Below are 22,986 nucleotides of genomic sequence, written 5' to 3'. Positions count from 1 at the left end.
TTGGTAGCCTCCAGTTTTAAATTAGGCCTATTAGCAGTGCAGAAAACCCCCATACTTACTGTAGGCATTCTCAACACATCTCATACAGACACTACTTACTGTAGGCATTCTCAACACATCTCATCCAGACACTCCAGTAATACAATGCCACACTCACTATCCCCATCAAATCTTAAAGCGCTGCAAACAAGTAGAGAGAATCTGGCTTTCCACTTAGTGCTCTCCCTCCTACTCCCTTTCACTGTCTCTCAGTAACACTCAAAGAGCACACAGACAGTTTATCTAATTATTTAGAAGTTAAAATGCCTGTAAGCGAGTTCTGCACCGACAGGACTGCAGAACTGTTGTTACAGCTAAGGTTCCACAAGACTTGGGGTAGTTTCTCTCAAAAGACAAGTCCAATCGTTAGGATTTGCATTTAAAGTTCAATTCCTCCTGGATAAGCCTTTGGTTAGAGTAACCAAGAGCATCTTTATTCAGCGTAATAGGTACTACCAGATGGTTGATTGTGTCTTAAGGTATTTTGCATACACCATTTTCTACTAGTATAGTAGGGTGACGAATCATTATGCTTGCATTCAAAGAGTGTGTATGTGTGTGAATGCGTGTGTGCGTGCATGTTTAGTGTGCATAAGAGGCTTAGCCTGGGGGAGGTTATATAATGCTACATGTTTATCATTTTCTCTCTGCGTGCTCCCGCTGTAGCACCATACCCAGACCCAGACCTAGACCCAGACCTAGCCCCAGACCCAGACCCAGACCCAGACCCAGACCCAGACCTAGCCCCAGACCTAGACCCAGACCTAGACCCAGACCTAGACCCAGACCTGGCCGCAGACCTAGACCTAGACCCAGACCTAGACCCATACCTAGACCCAGACCCAGACCCAGACCAGGAGTCAGAGTTAGGAGTGAATCAAAAGAGAGAGCACTTACTGACCACTATAATCTCAACAGAGGGCTGTTTATGCTTAGTCATTATGAAAAGCTGCTTTGTCTGTCTTCTCCTTTGTCCAGTCAGTCTCACATCCACTAGTGCAGGACAGACAGATACAGTACATTACCATAAGAGTTTGGCCTGAAGTTCCCCTAACATACATCTTCTGTCTGAACCACAGTCTCGCCCACAGAGCATCTCACCAAGTCACCACTACTGCCAGCACATACCATGTACCATGTACCATAAACTCTTGACCTCCTTTTTAGACCATGTACATTTTACCATGTGTCTTGTTAATTTCCTCCAACCATCTTGCAGAGTTCCAATCATTTGTATTTTATTGAACATTTATTTAATTAGGGAGTCATGCTGAGTTCTCTTTTGCAGATGAGCCCACCATGCACATCAGTAAACAACTATTATGCTATACATATCTATTAGAAAATACATTAAAATCAAAACACAATCACATGAAACATACACATTCTTCAGTAAAAGGCCCTCTAACATCCCCCTAAATTTCCCTAGAGGCACCAACTCCACCAACTTTAAGGACTTTTGGAGATCATTCCTGATGAAAGGCGCAAAGAAACAAAATGCAGATTTACCTGACTCGGTGGCGATTGAAGGGATCTCCAGGGTTAGCCACCCCTGAGTCCGGGTCTGGTAACTTATACGTCTGAAGGTTAACAAAGAGGTAAGGTATGGTGGAAGTTTATACAAGAGGGCTTTATAGACAAAAAGAGCGCAATGCATCGATCTACAAGATTATAAGGAGGCCTGGCCTACTTTCTGGTACAAAATGAAATGATGTGTACTGAGCCTGTAATTACCCAAATTCGCTATGATAAACTCTGTTCAAAGGCTTCAATACAGTGGCAGCTGCATTCATATAGACTATATTGCCATAGTCAATATCTAGAATGAATGTTGACTGAATGATATGTTTTCTGCTATTTAACTAAAGACAGGACCTGTCCCTATAGAAGAAGCCTATTTTAATTCTTAATTTCTTAACCAACTCATCAACATGCCTTTTGAAAGATAGCGTTTCATCAATCCAGATGCACAAATATTTATGGGACATGATCAATGAGGACACCGTCCATAGTACGTATCATGAGATACATTTTTACGTGATTTGGAAAATAACATATACTTGGTTTTAACTGCATGAAGTACCAATTTCAACTAAACAAAGGTTTTCTGCAGGGCAATAAAGGACGATTGAAGCTCTGACAGAGCCTTTTCAGCTGTGGGGCAATAGAATACACTACAGTGTCATCTGCATACAGGTATTTATTTTTTCACAGATGAACCAATATTGTTAATATAAATAGTGAAGATGTCCCGCCTACTCATGTTCCCTTTCTCTGGCACTCGACGGTCTACTCACCACCGGACCTGGCAGCCCACATTACGCACATCTGCTCCCCATCGTTATGCACACCTGGACTTAATCATTAACTTGATTACTTCCCCTTTATTTAGCCCTCAGTAGCCTCAGTCTTCAGGCAGTATTGGTTTTGTTTACGTTCAGTACGCTACTCCTGTTTTGTTTATCTTCATACTTCTTATTATTAAACTCACCTTCTGCATCTGCTTTTTGACACCCTGTTTATACGATACAGAATACTGCCTGTCATCTACACCAACATCACGACCAGCTGGCTCTACTGGGTACGACCATGAAATAATTCCTCCATGTTCTCCACCGCCTCCAGAACACCAGCGAGGTTCTCCATACCTATGATGGAGGGCCTCCTACCGCATGTCGTTAACCTCTTGAACCTATGGGGGCGCTGTGTCATTATTGGATAAAAAGACGTGCCGTTTTAAGCGCAATATTTTGTCACGAAAAGATGCTCGACTATGCATGGAATTGACAGCCTTGGAAAGACAAAACTCTGACGTCTCCATAACTGCAAAGATATTATCTGTGAGTGCCCCAGAACTAATGCAACAGGCAAAACCAAGATGAAGTTTCATACAGGAAATGCCCCAGATTCTGAAGGTGCTGTGTTCCAATGTCTCCTTATATGGCTGTGAATACGCCAGGAATGAGCCCGCGCTTTCTGTCTATTCCCCGGGGTGTCTGCAGCATTGTGACGTGTTTGTAGGCATATCATTGGAAGATTGACCATAAGAGACTACATTTACCTGGGGTCTCGCCCGGTGTCCTGTGTGCGTAATCTGTAGGTCCATGCGCGTTCCATTTCTTCAGAAGAGAAAGTAAAAATCCATCGTGGCAGTTATCGTCAATAGATATGTGAAAAACACCTTGAGGATTGATTCTAAACATCGGTTTGCCATGTTTCTGTCGATATTATGGAGTTAATTTGGAAAAAAGTTTGCGTTTTAATTACTTTTTTTTTTTTCCTTACCCAAACGTGATGAACAAAACGGAGCGATTAGTCAACACAAATAATATTTTTTGTAAAAACGGAACATTTGCTATCTAACAGAGTCTCCTCATTGAAAACATCTGAAGTTCTTCAAAGGTAAATTATTTTCTTTGAATGCTTTTATGGTTTTTGTGGAAAATGTTGCATGCTGAATGCTAACACTAAATGGTACGTTAGCCATCAATACTGTTACACAAATGCTTGTTTTGCAATGGTTGAGAAGCATATTTTGAAAATCTGAGATGACAGTGTTGTTAACAAAAGGCTAAGCTTGAGAGCAAATAGATTAATTTCATTTCATTTGCGATTTTCATGAATAGTTAACGTTGTGTTATGCTAATGAGCTTGCGGATAGATTTACACAATCCTGGATACAGTTTTTTTTCCGTAGCTAAACGTGACGCAGAAAACGGAGCGATTTGTCCTAAACAAATAATCTTTCAGGAAAAACTGAACATTTGCTATCTGAGAGTCTCCTCATTGAAAACATCTGAAGTTCTTCAAAGGTAAATGATTTTATTTGAATGCTTTTATGTTTTTTTGTGTAAATGTTGCCTACTGAATGCTAACGCTAAATGCTACTCTAAATGCTACGTTAGCTATCAATACTGTTACACAAATGCTTGTTTTGCAATGGTTGAGAAGCATATTTTGAAAATCGGAGATGACAGTGTTGTTAACAAAAGGCTAAGCTTGAGAGCAAATAGATTAATTTAATTTCATTTGTGATTTTCATGAATAGTTAACGTTGCGTTATGGTAATGAGCTTGAGGCTGTAGTCACGATACTGGATCCGGGATGGCTCGACGCAAGAAGTTAACCATGCCCGACTGTCCCTTCTGGAGAAGTATGATGGTACTCCATCGAAATGCCGTGGCTTCCTACTCCAGTGCTCCCTCTATTTCGCCTATCAGACATGAGCCTCCACCACTGAGATGTCCAAGGTTGCCACGGTCATTTTCCTGCTGACCAGACGGGCATTGGAGTGGGCTACGGTCATCTGGAGGAGAGGAGGACAGAGGAGAGGAGGAGCTGGGTTCCTATGAGAGGTTTATGGCTCTGTTCAATGGGCATTCAACCATCCTCCAGAGGGCAGAGAGGGAGGTGAGCGACCAGCACGGTGCCCAGACCGCTGCGGAGTACAACCTCACCTTTCGGACTGTGACAGTGGATGGAATGTGCCGGCGCTCTGCACTCTATTCCACAGTGGACTGCGCGAGGAGGTCCAGATGGAGTTGGCATGTCGGGAAGACAACATATCCTTGGAAACTCTCATCGCGATGGACATCCGTCTGGATAGCCTTCTTCGGGAGCGCCAGTGTCCACCTCGTCACTCGTCTCCCTCCTTTGACTGTCCTGAGGAAGAGCCTGAACCCATGGAGGTAGGGGCCAAACTTCTCCGCAGCCGAGCGGCTTCGCCGGAGACAGCTGGGGCTCTGTCCCTATTTCGGCCAGGAGGGGCACCAGGTTCAGCAGTGTCCAGTGTGTCCCAACCTGGGGTCCTCTAGAGCAGAGAGGTGGCCCCATGACCATCCATCTCCCATGGTAGGCATGAGTATTCTATTATCATCGTTTTCCACCAAAACTTTTCTGGTTCCCTGGCTGGCTGTCCCTCAAGTGTTGTCTCTACAGCTCTAGTGGACTCTGGTTCCGCTGGGAACTTCATCGACCAGGCCCTTGCCTCCTCCCTGAACTTACCGCCTGGGGACCAGAATTCCCGGAGGACCTGACCTGCTTTCCCACACCCACGTTTGTGGAGGGTCCTGTGAGTCCCCTCCAGCCTATCAATCTGTCCTCCCGAATTGTTGGCCCTGTGTGTTGGGACGTATATGTGAATATTTGCCAGGCTGTGGAGAGGGAACCCGCTCCTGCTATCTGCCCTCCAGAGCGCATCCCCACAGGGGTGAGAGATTGGCTGTTGACCTGGGCACAAACATCCCTCGCCGCTGGACACCCAGGTATCACCCGCACCATCCAATCCCTCTCCAACGAACAGGTGGAGAGGACCAACCAGGATCTGGGGAGGTTCCCAAGGAGTCACTGCCAGGCCCGGCAGGGGGAGTGGGCCAGGTTCCTTCCCTGGGTCGATTATGCCCAGAAATCACTTCGTCACTCCTCCACCGGACTTCCTTCAAGGGCGTCCTGGGATATCAGCCGGCCCTACTTCCATGGACTCTGAACCAGACAGGCCCTTGCAGTGGACGAGTGGTTACGACGTTCGTCCACTGCTGTGGTGGGAACGCCATTAAGGCCTGATTGGTGGATTGTTGCAGAGATGTCTGTCCTTCTGGAAGGTTCTCCACAGAGGAACTCTGGAGCTCTGTTAAAGTGACCATTGGGTTCTTGTTCATCTTCCTGACCAAGGCCCTTCTCCCCCGATTGCTCAGTTTGGCTGGGTGGCCAGCTTTAGGAAGAGTCTTGGTGGTTCAAAACTTCTTCCGTTTAAGAATGATGGAGGCTACTGTGTTCTGGGGGACCTTCAACGCTGCAGAAATGTTTTGGTATCTTTCCCTAAATCTGTGCCTTGACGCTCTACAGACACTTCCTTCGACTTCATGGCTTGGTTTTTGCTTTGACATGCACTGTCAACTGTGGGACCTTATATAGACAGGTGTGTGCCTTTCCAAATCATGTCCAATCAATTGAATACCACAGGTGGACTCCAATAAAGTTTTAGAAACATCTCAAGGATGATCAATGAAAACAGGATGCACCTGAGCTCAATTTCGAGTCTAATAGCAAGCGTCTAAATAGTTAAGTAAATAACGTATTTCGGTTTTCAAAAAAAAGTTTTCACTTTGTTATTATGGTGTATTGTGTGTAGATCGACAAGAAAAAACATTTATTGAATCAATTTTAGAATAAGGCTGCAACGTAACAAAATGTGGGAAAAGGGAATGGGTCTGAATACTTTCTGAATGCACTGTACGTTACAGAAGAGAACTGGGCCAACAATTGATCCCTGTAGGACACTCTTTGTTATGTCCAGAAAACCTGATTTAACACCATCAGTAAATACATACTGTGTTCTGTCCTTTAAATCATTTTCAAACCAGCTACACACAGCCTGGTCCAGACCAGTTGATGAAAGCCTCTGAATAAGTAATATAATAATAATAATAATATATGCCATTTAGCAGACGCTTTTAAGTAATGGGTGATCCACAGTGTCGAAGACTTCAGACAGGTCAATTAAAAGGAATTGTATTTATTTTACTAGGCAAGTCAGTTAAGAAACAAATTCTTATTTTCAATAACGGCCTAGGAATAGTGGGTTAACTGCCTGTTCAGGGGCAAAACGTCAGATTTGTACCTTGTCAGCTTGGGGATTTGAATTCGCAACCTTCTGGTTACTAGTCCAACGCTCTAACCACTAGGCTACCCTGCAGCCCCATATACATTTCGAAGTTAAAGCATTTCAAAGCTTTAGTAGACAATGGCGCTGGAGGGGACGGCTGCCGTTTTAAGGGCACCAAACCAACTGTGGTCTTTTGTGTTTTGCATTGTTTGTAACTTATAATGTCCATAATTTTATTTGATATTTACCAAGGATTCTACATTTTTTGCAAAAGAGTTTGGAAATGGGACGATCATTATTTAGGTCACACGGGCCACCTCCTTTGTAAAGGGGGAGTATATGGGCCGCTTTCCTGACCCTGGGGATGGTACCAGAAAGAATTGTAAGATAAAAAATATTTGTTAAAGATCCTGCAATCAGAGGAGCAGAAAGCTGCTGCAAGAAATTATCAAGCAAATCAGTGGATTTTCTTTTCAATCTTGGGCAAGGCGTCTAACACATCAGTACAAAGTTGTTGAAATGGGAGAGGGGCAAGCAGGCGACTGGCTGACCATGTCATGTTTTGTCATATATTGTCTTGTCCTTGTGCTTTCCCTTCTGTTCGTTTCCCCCTGCTGGTCTTATTAGGTTCGTTCCCTTTTTCTATCCCTCTCTCTCCCCCTCCCTCTCTCTCTTCTCTCTATCGTTCTGTTCCTGCTCCCAGCTGTTCCTCATTCTCCTAACTCACTCATTTACTCTTTTTACACCTGTCCCCTATTTTGCCCTCTGATTAGAGCCCCTATTCCTCCCCTTGTTTTCCGCTTCTGTCCTTGTCGGATCCTTGTATGATGTTCGCTGTTCTGTGTCCTTGTCTCGCCCTGTCGTGTTTTGTCTTCTTCAGATGCTGCGTGTGAGCAGGTGTCTTAGTCTGCTACGGTCGGTGCCTTCCCGAAGCAACCTGCAGTCAATGGTCGAGTCTCCAGTCAGTCCTCGTTACTACGAGTGGATTTCAGTTTTTTCCTGTTTTGTTTTCTTCTTGATTTATCCAGGATTATTACTTTTGTCATATACTGGAATAAAGACTCTGTTTTCGTTAAGTCGCTTTTGGGTCCTCATTCACCAGCATAACAGACCAGGGTCAATTAAACCATAATTTCTTTCAAATAAAAAGCTGAGATAAAATGCATATTAAAAGAATCACTTATCACATTTTTCTCAGTAATGATGCCAGAGTTTGACACAACTTGCTTAGCCAGAGAAGGAGAGGAATTTCCACGCTTCAGTGCATTAACTGTTTAACATCAGCCGAGTCTGAGAAAGAATTTAGAAAGTAGCTAGATTAGTTTTCTTGGTTGAAGAAGTGCATCTATTTCTCAATATCTGGAAAAGCTGCCAATCAACTACAGAGTCAGTTTTTCTAGCCTTGGCCCAGGCCTGATTACTCATCATAACAACATTTCTATAGAGAACCAAGGATTTGTTCTATTTTATACTCTAAGGTGCTTAAAGGGAGCGTGTTTGCCAGAGAGATAAAAATAGATGCTAATTCAGGGTCAGGCATGCAGCTGATAGAGAAATCAGAGTAATACATATCATGAAGAAAAGCTTGTGGGGGGAAAATGTTTCTTCATAATTATATGAGAATCAGTGTTAATCTGTTTGGTATCCCTAATTGGACAGTGATCACTGAGATTATTAGCAAAGACACCACTGGAGAAATACTTATGGGCAGGGGTGAAAGTAGATTTATGTGCCTAAGTAGATATCTATGTGCCTAAAATACTACACTGAACAAAAATACATACACATGTAAAGTGTTGGTCCCATGTTTCATGAGCTGAAATGAAAAATCCCAGAATTGTTCCATTCACACAAAAAGCTTACATCTCTCAAATTTTGTGCACAAATTTGCTTACATCCCTATTAGTGAGCATAAATAATCCATCCACCTAACATGTGTGGCATATCAAGAAGCTGATTAAACAGCATGATCATTATACAGGTGCACCTTGTGCTGGGGAAAATAATACACCACTTTAAAATGTCAAATTTTTGTCACACAACACATTGCCACAGATGTCTCAAGTTGACAGAGCCTGCGATTGGCATGTTGCCGGAAGGAATGTCCACCAGAGCTGTTGCCAGATAATTGAATGCTCATTTCTCTACCATAAACTGCCTCTAATGACCACGCATAACCATGCCTGCCAAGGACCTCCATATCCGGCTTCTTCACCTGTGGGATCGTCTGAGACCAGCCACCCGGACAGCTGATGACACTGAGGACTATTTCTGTCATTAAATAAAGCCCTTTTGTGGGGAAAAAAATAATTATAATTGGCTGGGTCTGGCTCCCAAGTGGGTGGGCCTATGCCCTCTAAGTCCCACCTATGGCTGCACTCCTGGCCAGTTATGTGAAATCCATTGATTAGGGCCTTATGAATTGATTTAAATTGACTGATTTCCTTATATGAACTGTAACTCAGTCAAATCTTTTAAACTGTTTCAATTTGCTTTTATATTTTTGTTCAGTATAAATAAAGCCTTGATCACCAGAATAATGTCATATTTATAGAATGATCAATGCATCATCAACAATCTAGTTGACATCGGTAAAGTTTTCCCTTTCATTTCTGCTTTTCTGACAGAGCGCGGATTTCCAAATGACATCATTTCCCATTCCGATCTTGTCTCATCGCTGCAACTCCCCCAACGGGCCCGGTAGAGGCAACGGTCGAGTCATGCGTCCTCTGAAACATGACATACCAAACCGCACCGCTTAACACCCACCGCTTAAGCGGGAAGCCAGCCAGACAAATGTGTCAGAGGAAACACTGTTCAACTGATTACTGAAGTCAAGCCTGCAGGCGCCTGGCCTGCCGCAAAGAGTCGCTAGAGCATGATGAGCCAAGTAAAGCCACCCCCCGGCCAAACCCCCCCTAACCCGGACAGCGCTGGACCAATTGTGCGCTGCCCTATGGAACTCCTGGTCACAGCCAGTTGTGACACAGCCTGGGATCAAACATGGGTCTGTAGTGACGCCTAAAGCACTGCGATGCAGTGCCTTAGACCGCTGTGCCACTCGAGAGGCCCACAAATGACATCAGTTTGACCAGTTTTAAGGAAATGAAAGCTGTGACAACGATCAAAAATATTTCTGATAGTATTTCAGCACGTATTGGATGCATATTTTATGTGATTGAAAATGAAATACTGTCAGCTTTTATGTCGCTGAAAGAAATGACACGTTTAGTCACCGCAACAGGTCCCTAAGCTCGCATTTGTATTCTCTCAAAATGCTGTAAGAAATCAATCCTATTTCTCCACTCCTGTTTTCAAGACAAACATAACATTTGATCTGTCATTTTACTGTGAGGAACACTTCATTCTGCAGGAGTTAATATTATAACAGGCTACAGTCCGTGTCCGGACTTCAGTTACTATTCCAACTATTAGACTACTCCACTCTAAAATAATTCCGTCATTCATACAGTGCCATTTGATAAATGCAAAGAGACACCCAAAAGTGTTATGAATGACATTCGGTGATTGTCATTCATTAGGTCCACACAGGTCTTTTAAATTGAATTGATGTGTACACTGCTATCCTCATGGGTCTCCGTCTCATCTCTGGCAAAATGTCAGTGTTATCATTGAACCACACCGCATTTTGGAGTGTATTCCCCATGTTTTCAAGTTTATTCGCATATTTGTCATGTGACTTAAAGTACATGTGGTAATGATAAATAGTGTAATAGCCTACAGGCTCATGTTTTACCGGCACGGCGTACCCCCACTATTTATTTTGCCAGTACTCCGTACCCGACTATTCCTGCTTACTTTCACACCTGTTTATGGGGCTATTTGTAAGAAATGTACATGTATCTGCTTTGATTGTGTACATAAAGATAAGCCAACAGAAGGATGATTATATGCCCCAGTGATGGCCTTGAGATCTCTTTCCTCCTCAGTATTCCTAATGTAAAATCAGCCACCAAAAGGCACATTTTACTTTTAAAAAAAAAAATTGTTACTGATTCCCATTATCTGCTTATCTCATTAACATTAAAGGGATACTTCAGGTTTTTGGCAATGAGGCCCTTTATGTACTTCCCCAGAGTCAGATGAACTTGTGGATACCATTTTTATGTCCTTGTGTCCAGTATGAATGAAGTTAGAGACTTAAAATGTACGCTAACCAAAACCTATTCATTTCAAAGTTTAACAAACCATACATTTGGGGCTGTTTTTCTGCAAAGGGACCAGGGCGACTGATCCGTGTAAAGGAAAGAATGAATGAGGCCATGTATCGTGACATTTTGAGTGAAAACCTCCTTCCATCAACAAGGGTATTGAAGATGAAACGTGGCTGGGTCTTTCAGCATGACAATGATCAAACACACCGCCCGGGCAAAGAAGGAGTGGCTTCGTAAGAAGCATTTCAAGGTCCTGGAGTGGCCTAGCCAGTCTCCAGATCTCAACCCCATAGAAAATATTTGGAGGGAGTTGAAAGTCCTTGTTGCCCAGCAACAGCCACAAAACATCACTGCTCTAGAGGAGATCTGCATGGAGGAATGGGCCAAAATACCAGCAACAGTGTTTGAAAACCTTGTGAAGACTTACAGAAAACATTTGACCTCTGTCATTGCCAACAAAGGTTATATAACAAACTATTGAGATAAACTTTTGTTATTGACCGAATACTTATTTTCCACCATAATTTGCAAATAAATTCATTAAAAATCCTACAATGTGATTTTCTGGATTTTTTTTCTCATTTTGTACCTATGAGTGTACCTATGATGAAAATTACAGGCCTCTCTCATCTTTTTAAGTGGAGAACTTGCACAATTGGTGGCTGACTAAATACTTTTTTGCCCCACTGTATCTGCTCCGAATTAAGATTCAACGATGTCTACAGAAAGAATGGGGTGTCAGCTATGAAATGACACATTGATTTACTGAACTACAGTAAGTGAAATTAATTTACACCCAGTAATAGAATTGCGTTAATGAAATTTCATCACAGGTCCCTGATCTGTACTACACAGGAATGCATAATTATGGATATGAATGTCATTCTCTTCATGATGTTGTATCCTAAATAGGTACACAAAGGTATGTAATAGTCACCTTTGCATATTCGGGTATTATTCTACACATTGGCTATTATTTTAATGAGCTCTGCCCCCAAACAAGACCAGGCCAAATCTGAACCAATCATTGACATCAAAGTACAGTACAGAACAGTAGAGTTCAGTACAGTACAGTCGAGTTTAGTACAGTACAGTAGAGTTCAGTACAGTACAATACATTATAGTGTACTCAACTCTAGTGTGCTCTACTGTGTACTGTATTGAACTCTACTCTACTGAACTACTGTGTACTGTACTGAACTCTACTCTACTGAACTACTGTGTACTTTACCTTTCTTTACTGCACTCTACTGTGCTGTGCTGTCCCAACTTGTGAACCCAACTGTGGTTTGTGACTACTATCAAATCAGATGTATTTATATAGCCCTTCTTACATCAGCTGATATCTCAAAGTGCTGTACAGAAACCCAGCCTAAAACCCCAAACAGCAAGCAATGCTGGTGTAGAAGCACTATGATTTCCCATTATAGCCAATTTAATTGCAGTAGTTCCGTTTTCAAGTTTTAATAACTTAATAATTGATTGACAAAATTGATACCAGTAAAAACAATATAACTAATTGATAGATCTACCTTTACTTGTTACTTCTGTGAACATCCGTTATCCTCCCTCCTCACGAGGGAGAGAAATGTGAAAATATCTTAAAGATATGTGGGTTTTTGGTAACTGAATTTGAAGGCACAAGGCAACGTTTCTTAAACTTACAGAAGGCAGACAAATGTCTCCAAAACTAAATATAAGTGTTGATATTAGTTGGCCGGGGTATTTTTTTCTGCTAGATGGTTTCTGTTTTTTCCATCTGTTTGACCAGAAATAAGGATTAATAAGAAATAAGGAAATAAGAAATAAGGATTTTTAGGATGTAATGGTTGGAAAATTTATATTTGCCTTCATTTCTCAAAAAATATGAACTCTTAGCTTTCATTTGACACCGAATTGTACACATGTTGGTGCTCATGGGCCCTTTTACATGGAAATGACTTATAAGTACACATTATTGAGCTGGAGGATCTGCTGAATTAGTGTGGAAGGATTAGATTGTAATTTGTGGAAATCTGTGAAATCTATGCACATCAATGTGTTTCTATATTAAGGCCTGGTTTTAAAGACTCATTAAAGTAATTTGTTTAACTACTTCAGAGCATTTCATAGAATCCTGAGCAGTTCAAACACGGGTGAAATGAATGTTGCTACTCTTGCTTACCCTTGTGCCAAATAGGAAATCATAATCAGTTTGGGTCATTTTGTGATAAATCCTTAAATACTTTTCCCACTTGATCTGACACAGCAAACTAGGTCAAATAGAAAAATCTGTGACCTGATAAATGGATTTCCAACATGATTCCATTACCAAACAACTGAATACGAGTAGCATAAACTGTTGTGTGAGATGATGTAAACTAGAGGGAGATGGAGAAATTCCTGTGGCCAGAGGAGCCTTTGTTTTGAGAGGAGAGGGGAGGGGCAGAGTGAGAAAGGGCACCTGGAACCTAGACTATTACAGGTGGAGAGGCGAAGAAGGAGAGTAGAAACCCCCTCTCTCCAGTGGCCACTGATCTTAAGAGTTGCTGGCATGGTAACACACACACACACACACACACACACACACACACACACACACACACACACACACACACACACACACACACACACACACACACACACACACACACACACACACACACACACACACACACACACACACACACACACACACACACACACACACACACACACACACACACACACCTCCTGACCTGTCTCAGGTAACAGAGGTTGTACACTCAGTAGACTTGTGTGTTGGGTAGTCAGCTCAGACCCATCAAACCTTCCATTTGGTTTCCAGCAGTAGAGAGTGGTACTGTGGAATGTGTGACATTCCAGAGGAGCTTCCAGCCCCACACTACCCACAACAAAACCTCTCTAGTCTCCAGCCCACCACTTCTGTCTCCAGGCTGGGTTCACTTGAACCCTGGCCTTTCAAGATAATCTTTCCAATGCTTGATCAATGTTTGCATCCTTGTCATCATGAGGCTTAAAGAAAACTAGTCAGTTAGAGGAAATCTGTTAGTTTTGTAAGCTTATACAGTACCAGTAAACGATAAAACAGCCAATCGCCTGTGACATTGTGTCACAACAGATAACAGCACACACTAAATGGAAACTCTAGCTGGTGGGTAGATAATGACAATAAAAATATAATCTGTATCTCAAAGCAGGATACCAATGTTCCTGCCTCTTACACAATGCATCAGTGGTAGGTTGCTCATCCATCCCCACCCAGGAAGAGTCTGATCTTTAGACTAGCTACCTGTCTGCACTGATCTGTAACAATTGAACAAGTTAAAGCCAGTCAAATGATGGGCATCAGCTTATTGCTTACACTTGTCAAGAAAGGAAATAAACTACAAACCCCTGTCTCCAGTGCAGCCAAGTAGACTAGCCAGGCAAATATAACTTTAGGGAACTAAGTCCTGTTGGCTGTCTGTTAGAGGAAGAGATTAAGGGAAGAGGAGAAAGGAAAGGAGCGTGGGGGTTGAGGAAGTGGTGGGCTTCCACCGAGGGCTTCTGATAGAGTAGAGGTTTATGAGGGAGTTGGGGTACGCAGGTCAGAAAAGGTCCAATCATATGTCTGAGCCAAAAGGGGAGGTAGTGGGTGGTGGCTGTTAATGCTGCCAGGACTGAGCAATTCAACAATATTGTATGAAGCTTTTTTAACCATTGTAAGTAATCCCATCAACGTCTGAGGCAAAGCAATACTTGGACCTTTTGCCTCATAAGTCGTACACATCTAGCTAATTAATCATCAACAATCTTCCCTCCACACTCCTTCAGGGCTATGATTAGGACTGTGACGTTCATAGAATGATCATAGGTTATTGGTTAGACAAATGACCGTGGTTACCGTTAAAATAGTTTGAATAGCATTTGTTTTTTTAAATACGTAAATTTTCCTATTGCCTCCGCTCATGACATAGGTTGCGTTCCCCTGCAAAGATGTTGCATGCATCAACCAATGGTTGTGTGCCACATCTTCGACTGTGCCGTTGGAAACCAGATTGCTATAACATAGGATGCGGTTAGCTTATAGGTAAAATACCTATCCAGGTGTTGTAAGATTTGGCAGGCATCAGCAATGCCTGGGCAGAGGAATGGGCCCTAAATGTGCTGCTGCTGCAGGGAGGGGGCATTGCTACAACACCTTGCTTGTTTCAGCCAACAAAGTTTCATCACGTTGTAAAGACTCAACCGCACGAAAGCAAGGCTGTTTTTATTTATTTACAGTTATTGGAGGTTATTGTATTTTCATAATGGTCTTCATCCATAATCTTTGGTTACATGATTATACAGTAATTGTGCCAGACCTAGCTATGATTATATCATGATTTAGTTCAACTCCTCAGTCTAGACAGACCAGGGAGAAACTGAGACCCTGGCCTTGTGGGGAAGTCTTTCTTTGTGACTCACAACCATTTACAGCCAGGAATGCAGGGACAGGGAGTGTTTGCTGAAGTGGGTGTGAGACAGGAGTCATCAAGGTTAATGCTGGTTAGTGGTTACCTAGCCAACTCATCTTCACCAGGGAATGAACCATAAAAGTTCAAACTGATTACATGACCTTACCATCCCAACAACATGTGTTTGAAAGCCTTGTGTTTTGTGGGTCTTACAGGGCAAACTGAAACAAGCAATGTCAGTCATTACATTTGAATCACTTAGCAGACACTCTCTTCCAGAGTGAGTCCATACATTTTCATACTGGTCCCCTGTGGGAATCAAAGCCACAACCCTGGCATTGCAAACACCATGCGCTACCAACTGAGTTACACGGGACCACATGACATGGAAAGGTAAAGAGTGTTTTTAGTGAGGGCAGTGGTTTCTGGTACGGTTAATGAGTGTTGGGTTACTGTAAATGTTTGTCTGTTTCTGTTTGCACAAGCTCAACCGAGATCCATTATCAGCCAGCTACAAACAAACAGGCTGAATAGGTCCAAGCCTGATTTCCCCACCTTGCTGTTTGCAGTATGCTTAGGCCTGTACAGTTAACCCAAACAGGCATTATTATTCTCTCCAGGAGAGTAACATTCCAGATGCTAGTAACTACTATCGGCCTGCACTGTTTTATTTCTGGTTTATCTATGTTGGCCCAGTTCCAAGAGGTTATTAGATAGACAGTAGAGCCGTTTTTACCTGAAATGTTAGGTTTCATTTCCTTCAAGCCTCACCTTTGGACACTTTCTTTTCCTTACTATGTATCTGTGTTTTAAGTATTACTCTCGCTAGAGCCCCACTACTAACATCACATTGAAAGTGCAGAGATCAGGCCTTGTCAGATGGATCAGCTGCAAGAGCCAATGATATATTCTGACAACAACCTGTTTTCTGTTAAAAGCAGGAGTATCAATACAGTGTTACCTTACTGTATCAGATGTCTATATTCAGACTGGGGCCCACTATGCTGCTCACCCAGGGGAAGCTCCAGTCAACACAGAACAGCACAATGAATAGAATTAGACACCCTGACTCTCACAGCCACCACGTCAGATCTATAAAGGGAAGGTCACACTCTTATTATTGACTCCGCGGGTTTCCCTGTCACTGAATGAATGCTAAGTTGAATACACAAAAAAATGTAAAGCCTTGGCGTACCCGTGCTAGCCTGTAGTGTACCTGTGCTAGTAGTGTACCTGTGCTAGCCTGTAGTGTACCTGTGCTAGCCTGTAGTGTACCTGTGCTAGCCTGTAGTGTACCTGTGCTAGCCTGTATGTGTACCTGTGCTAGCCTGTATGTGTACCCGTGCTAGCCTGTATGTGTACCTGTGCTAGCCTGTAGTGTACCTGTGCTAGCCTGTATGTGTACCTGTGCTAGCCTGTAGTGTACCTGTGCTAGCCTGTAGTGTACCTGTGCTAGCCTGTAGTGTACCTGTGCTAGCCTGTAGTGTACCTGTGCTAGCCTGTAGTGTACCTGTGCTAGCCTGTATGTGTACCTGTGCTAGCCTGTAGTGTACCTGTGCTAGCCTGTAGTGTACCTGTGCTAGCCTGTAGTGTACCCGTGCTAGCCTGTAGTGTACCTGTGCTAGCCTGTATGTGTACCTGTGCTAGCCTGTAGTGTACCTGTGCTAGCCTGTAGTGTACCTGTGCTAGCCTGTAGTGTACCTGTGCTAGCCTGTATGTGTACCCGTGCTAGCCTGTAGTGTACCTGTGCTAGCCTGTATGTGTACCTGTGCTAGCCTGTAGTGTACCTGTGCTAGCCTGTAGTGTACCTGTGCTAGCCTGTAGTGTACCTGTGCTAGCCTGTAGTGTACCTGTGCTAGCCTGTAGTGTACCTGTGCTAGCCTGTAGTGTACCTGTGCTAGCCTGTAGTGTACCCGTGCTAGCCTGTAGTGTACCTGTGCTAGCCTGTAGTGTACCTGTGCTAGCCTGTAGTGTACCTGTGCTAGCCTGTAGTGTACCCGTGCTAGCCTGTAGTGTACCTGTGCTAGCCTGTAGTGTACCTGTGCTAGCCTGTAGTGTACCCGTGCTAGCCTGTAGTGTACCTGTGCTAGCCTGTAGTGTACCTGTGCTAGCCTGTAGTGTACCCGTGCTAGCCTGTAGTGTACCTGTGCTAGCCTGTAGTGTACCCGTGCTAGCCTGTAGTGTACCTGTGCTAGCCTGTATGTGTACTTGTGCTGAATTAATTGCAAAGAATCAGACCTAACGTTTTTTCTGGATATGGCTAGAAATGCACAACTAAATAATAACAAATTGTAATAACAGGTGCATTATTTGTGTTTGTCTTTCTCTGCTAACTAATCAATACAGACTAATGGTCTACTCTTCATCAATAATACAGTTGGCCACTTAATCTCCCTCATCATCCATTTTACAGCTCTACATACTAACCATAGCAGACACATCGGGGGCTGCAGACATCACAGTACTTACTAATCTATTTATTGCAGTACAATACTGGGTAACTGTATACACCTCACTCAGATCACAATGTAAATACATGGCGGCTATGGAGCAAATCCATATAGCTCATATGATGAAGTAATGCATGTAATAATGGTACACATTTAGCATACACTTTATTGCCTGATACACACAGATACACATATTTACCCACAGAAAAGACGCACCCATGTGACTTCAATTAGATCGATCACCTTTACTAAAATATCCTCACAGCAGTCCTGTTGCCTATAGTGACGATGGCATAATGAAACACAAGAACCAGTGTCTGATGTTCCTCAACACGATTCAGGGCTTGCTAGGGCTGGCTAGCGAAATAGACTTGGCTACACTTCAGCAGAATCATTTTAAAAAGCTCTTGAGGACTGTCTCCTAGGGCCTCACAGACTTCATGCAGACTGACTAAATGAGAGGAGACTAGGCTGATTGTGTAGAAACTAGGCAGCTCACGGACAATGGTGCGGCAAGAAGAAAGAGAATAATTTCACCCAATTTTGCCTCCTCTCGCTCTGAGGAGTGGAGCTTCTATAGGCAACATCCATGGTGGAAAAAAACTCAGAGGGAGAGATAAGACTGAGTGCTGACATGTGGCACAATGGACAGTAGGGAGGGTTGTTATCATTGCTTTAGAGTGGGGCAGCAGCAACCATATCAAGAGTAGATGGGATACATGTGTCATACATTTCAACACTGGCATTCCTAATGTGAATCTCAATGTTAAGGATAGGACACAGAAAAACACCATGTATTTCTCTTACTAATCTAAATGGATTTTGGTTGGATTAAAAAAAGGTTTATCTGTCTGGTGTTATGAGATGGATAGTGAGGGGATTGGAATAGGACTCTTCTGAATGTACAGCCTCTGATAGGAACACAGAGTATTCCTGCACCCTATTCATCAGGTCGTAATGTTTCACCAATCACTGTATAGAAAAGCATGACTGGCATTACTACATTAAGACAATTTCTCAGGTCACAGACAGGGCATTTAAAACAGTCTGTCATTGATCAGATTTAGAGCCAAGGCATTTAACGGATGATGATGCCATAAATCAAATAGGGCAGCCATTGCATTTAAAAGGATGATTTCATTGATCACATAACTAAGCATTTACATTAAAGTATTGTGTCTTGGCTGAGAAAGAGCCTGAAATGGAGCCAGAATATCTTAACCTAAAGAGTCTTCATTCAGCAAGGAAATACCATATATCACACTGAGGCAATACCATGGTCTGGTCACGTGTTTCACAGTAGAAGTCTAATGTGAGTGCTTTGTGTGTATTCATAGACTATATACTTAAAACTGCCGAAGCACTGAGGTATCTTGGAATGAATTGCAAAAATCTCTGAAGCTGGATCCAGTCTTATATCTCCCTCTCTAACTTTAAGCACCAGCTGTCAGAGCAGCTTACCGATCACTGTATCTGTACACAGCCCATTTGTAAATAGCACACCCAACTAACTCATCCCCTTATTGTTATTTATCTTCTTGCTCTTTTGCACCCCGGTATCTCTACTTGCACATCACCATCTGCACAGCTATCACTCCAGCGTTAATGCTAAATTGTAATTATTTTGCCTCTAAGGCCTATTTATTGCCTTACCTCCCTACTCTTCTTCATTTGCACACACTGTACATACATTTTTCTATAGTGTTATTGACTGTACGTTTGTTTATGTATAACTCTATGTTGTAGTTTTTGTCAAACTGCTTTGCTTTATCTTGGCCAGTTCGCAGTTGTAAATGAGAACTTGTCCTCCACTTGCCTACCTGGTTAAATAAAAGTGAAATAAAATAAATAAATAAACACCTTCACCTTGTTGGTATGTAGGTCATTAGGCCAACAACGCTGGGTGACATGAGGGTGTTAGGGTGCTAGGCTGATGACAACACCTCCCTACTAACACTACCCCCCAAGTGTCTGTGTCATCAGAGTTTGCCCTTATTAGTCCCATCAGTCATCATAGGGATGTGTGCTCGCCGGGCTGGAGCCTGGTGAGTGCCGCTCTGGTGTCAAGTGCACAGTCAGGTCTAATATGACCTCACATACCATATCACAGTAAATATTGTACAACACTTGTAATACCATCTGTCACAGGTCTGCAAACATAGGACGGTCCTTAATCCAGTAATACATACATAGACATGTCAAGGAGTGTCAGACTCAAAAAGTCAAGGACACTAAGAAATGTTGGATTGAATTCACCATGTCAGACAACATGATTCAGACAGGAAAACATTCGTATTCAAATGTACTAATAAGATACCTGAATAACACATGTAGTATAATGTAATTTCAAATTTTGATCAGATCTGCAAGTGTTCACCAAGAAAGCAAACATAGATTGAAGAGGAACTTGGCAAGTCATATGATGGATGCTTGCAGAATACTTTGCATTAGTCAGACTACATTAATGGAGATTCTGGGAAGGGTTTCCATTTCAAGTAACTATACCTGACAATGTGGAGGGCCAAAGTCTCAATGCCTAAGATATGCTTTATATCTCACTAGCCTCGTGTGCCAGTCTGTGACCTCACAAATCTGAAAACTCTGTACTGTATACAGAATTTGGTTTGCAAGCAAGGAACTGTTTAATAATGTTGTGTAATGGTCATACATCAGGTGAAAGAGAGGAAGGTGCAATAACTTTTTGAACAAGGGTAATTCGTCAGGTTCTCCATTTACAGTTGAAGTCGGAAGTTTACATAGTTTACATTCCTGACATTCCTGACATTTAATCCAAGTAAAAATTCCCTGTCTTAGGTCAGTTAGGATCACCACTTTATTTTAAGGATGTGAAATGTCAGAATAATAGTAGAGCGAATAATTTATTTCAGCTTTTATTTCTTTCATCACATTCCCAGTGGGTCAGAAGTTTACATACACTCAATTAGTATTTGGTAGCATTGCCTTTAAATTGTGTAACTTGGGTAAAACGTTTAGGGTAGCCTTCCACAAGCTTCCCACAATAAGTTGGGTGAATTTTGGCCCATTCTCCTGACAGAGCTGGTGTAACAGTCAGGTTTGTAGGCCTCCTTGCTCATACAGGCTTTTTCAGTTCTGTCCACAAATTTTCTATGGGATTGAGGTCAGGGCTTTGTGATGGCCACTCCGATACCTTGACTTTGTTGTCCTTAAGCCATTTTGCCACAACTTTGGAAGTATGCTTGGGGTCATTGTCCATTTGGAAGAACCATTTGCGACCAAGCTTTAACTTACTGACTGATGTCTTGAGATGTTACTTCAACAGAATTTTTCTTCCTCGTGATGCCATCTATTTTTTTAAGTGCATCAGTCCCTCCTGTAGCAAAGCACCCCCACAACATGATGCTGCCACCCAGGTGCTTCACGGTTGGGATGGTGCTCTTTGGCTTGCAAGTCATTCCCCTTTTTCCTCCAAACATAACGATGGTCAATTATGGCCAAACAGTTCTATTTTTGTTTCATCAGAACAGAGAACATTTCTCCAAAAAGTATGGTATTTGTCCCCATGTGCAGTTGCAAACCGTATGGCTTTTTTTATGGCGGATTTGGAGCATAGGCTTCTTCCTTGCTGAGCGGCATTTCAGGTTATGTTGATATAGGACTTGTTTTACTGTACATATAGATCATTTTGTACTTGTTTCATCCAGCATCTTCACAAGGTCCTTTGCTGTTGGTCTGGGATTGATTTGTACTTTTCGCACCAAAGTACGTTCATCTCTAGGAGACAGAACGCGTCTCCTTCCGGAGCGGTATGACGGCTGCGTGGTCCCATGGTGTTTATACTTGCGTACTATTGTATGTACAGTTGAACGTGGTACCTTCAGGCATTTGGAAATTGCTCCCAAGGATAAACCAGACTTGTGGAAGTCTACAATTTATTTTCTGAGGTCTTGGCTGGTTTCTTTTGATTTTCCCATGATGTTGAGCAAAGAGGCACTGAGTTTGAAGGTAGGCCTTGAAATACATCCAAAGGTACACCTCCAATTGACTCAAATGATGTCAATTAGCCTATCAGAAGCTTCTAAAACCATGACATTATTTTCTGGAATTTTCCAAGCTGTTTAAAGGCACAGTAAAATTAGTGTATGTAAACGTCTGACCCACTAGAATTGTGATACAGTGAATTATAAGTGAAATAATATGTCTGTAAACAATTGTTGGAAAAATGACTTGTGTCATGCACAAAGTAGATGTCCTAACCCACTTGCATGTTAACAAGAAATTTGTGAAGTGGTTAAAAAACGAGTTTTAATAACTCCAACCTAAATGTATGTAAACTTCGGACTTCAACTGTACATAGACATTATGTGAAAATTGTCTCTGGCTATAGACTGATTGCATTCTCCTATTATCTGACATGAATCCAGTTTAAGATCACTTCTACACACACAATATAAACAATAGATTCTTTGTGTAACACCATGGAAACCTTACAAGCTGCACTCCACCTTGCCTAACCTACCTTCTCTAGAACTGATCATCCACTGTTGGTCCAAATCTACCATATCAAAAACAGCATATCTATGCAAGTCCTAAAATATTCGGTATATTTTTACTAACAATTGACCAGATTCAAATGAGAAAATCATTACACAACCACACCTGTTGACTTTCTATGATCATGGTTTTGCTTCACGACATACCGTTATAACTAGCAACAGATGTGAAACTGTGAACACTAAGCTACAGGTCATACTAAACTAGAACTAAACAGGATGCGGTAACGTTACAGTATGTAGCCTACTGTCTGATTTGATCTCTTACCAAAACAGCCGTAAACATCTGAAATCAGCAGCTGGCTCAGTCAAGAACAGGCATGTCCACTTAACCCAGCAGCAATGCGCAATATGTATCAAACATAAATATAGGCTACTTCAATCCTATTTTGCATGGCAAAATACAAATAGAACAAACAATAGAACACTTTAAGGACGGTATCTTCTGTTTAGGCCATGTAAAGAGAGGAAAGTTCCTCTCTTCCCGTTCAGTTCGTCCACCGAAATCGAACCCTGATGCGCTTCATTGAGCCAGTGATACATACAAAAAATATGTAATCTTACCCTTATATTGCAGTGAGGTACCGGTTGTAATTTTCACAGACCCACTTATGGATTCGCCAGGGCTGTAGACCACTTTGTTGTTGGTGAAAGTAATATCGAATTCCTTAAGCTTACCCATGACTCCGCAACCCTCTGCGTCTCACAACAAAAAGCGCTTAGTGGTGCGCGAGGCAACCGTCTACCGCTGAAAGGAAGCTGAGCAGA

At 42.4% G+C, this 22,986-nt stretch overlaps 1 protein-coding gene across 3 annotated transcripts in view; it reads right to left on the bottom strand.

Annotated features, from left to right (window-relative positions):
• LOC124048911 (arrestin domain-containing protein 1-like) overlaps positions 1-22,986 on the bottom strand; it is a 55,118-nt gene extending 32,132 nt beyond the window's left edge. For 2 of the 3 annotated variants that reach the window (XM_046370084.1, XM_046370083.1), the window contains exon 1: positions 22,783-22,986. In XM_046370084.1, the coding sequence (XP_046226040.1) occupies positions 22,783-22,900 (118 nt within the window). In that variant the 5' untranslated portion in view covers positions 22,901-22,986. The remainder of the gene's footprint in view (positions 1-22,782) is intronic. The other variant, XM_046370082.1, reaches the window with a different exon arrangement.

This window comes from Oncorhynchus gorbuscha, linkage group LG11 (assembly GCF_021184085.1).
Source record: "Oncorhynchus gorbuscha isolate QuinsamMale2020 ecotype Even-year linkage group LG11, OgorEven_v1.0, whole genome shotgun sequence".
Taxonomy (NCBI): domain Eukaryota; kingdom Metazoa; phylum Chordata; class Actinopteri; order Salmoniformes; family Salmonidae; genus Oncorhynchus; species Oncorhynchus gorbuscha.
This window is presented reverse-complemented; position numbering and strand designations above follow the sequence as displayed.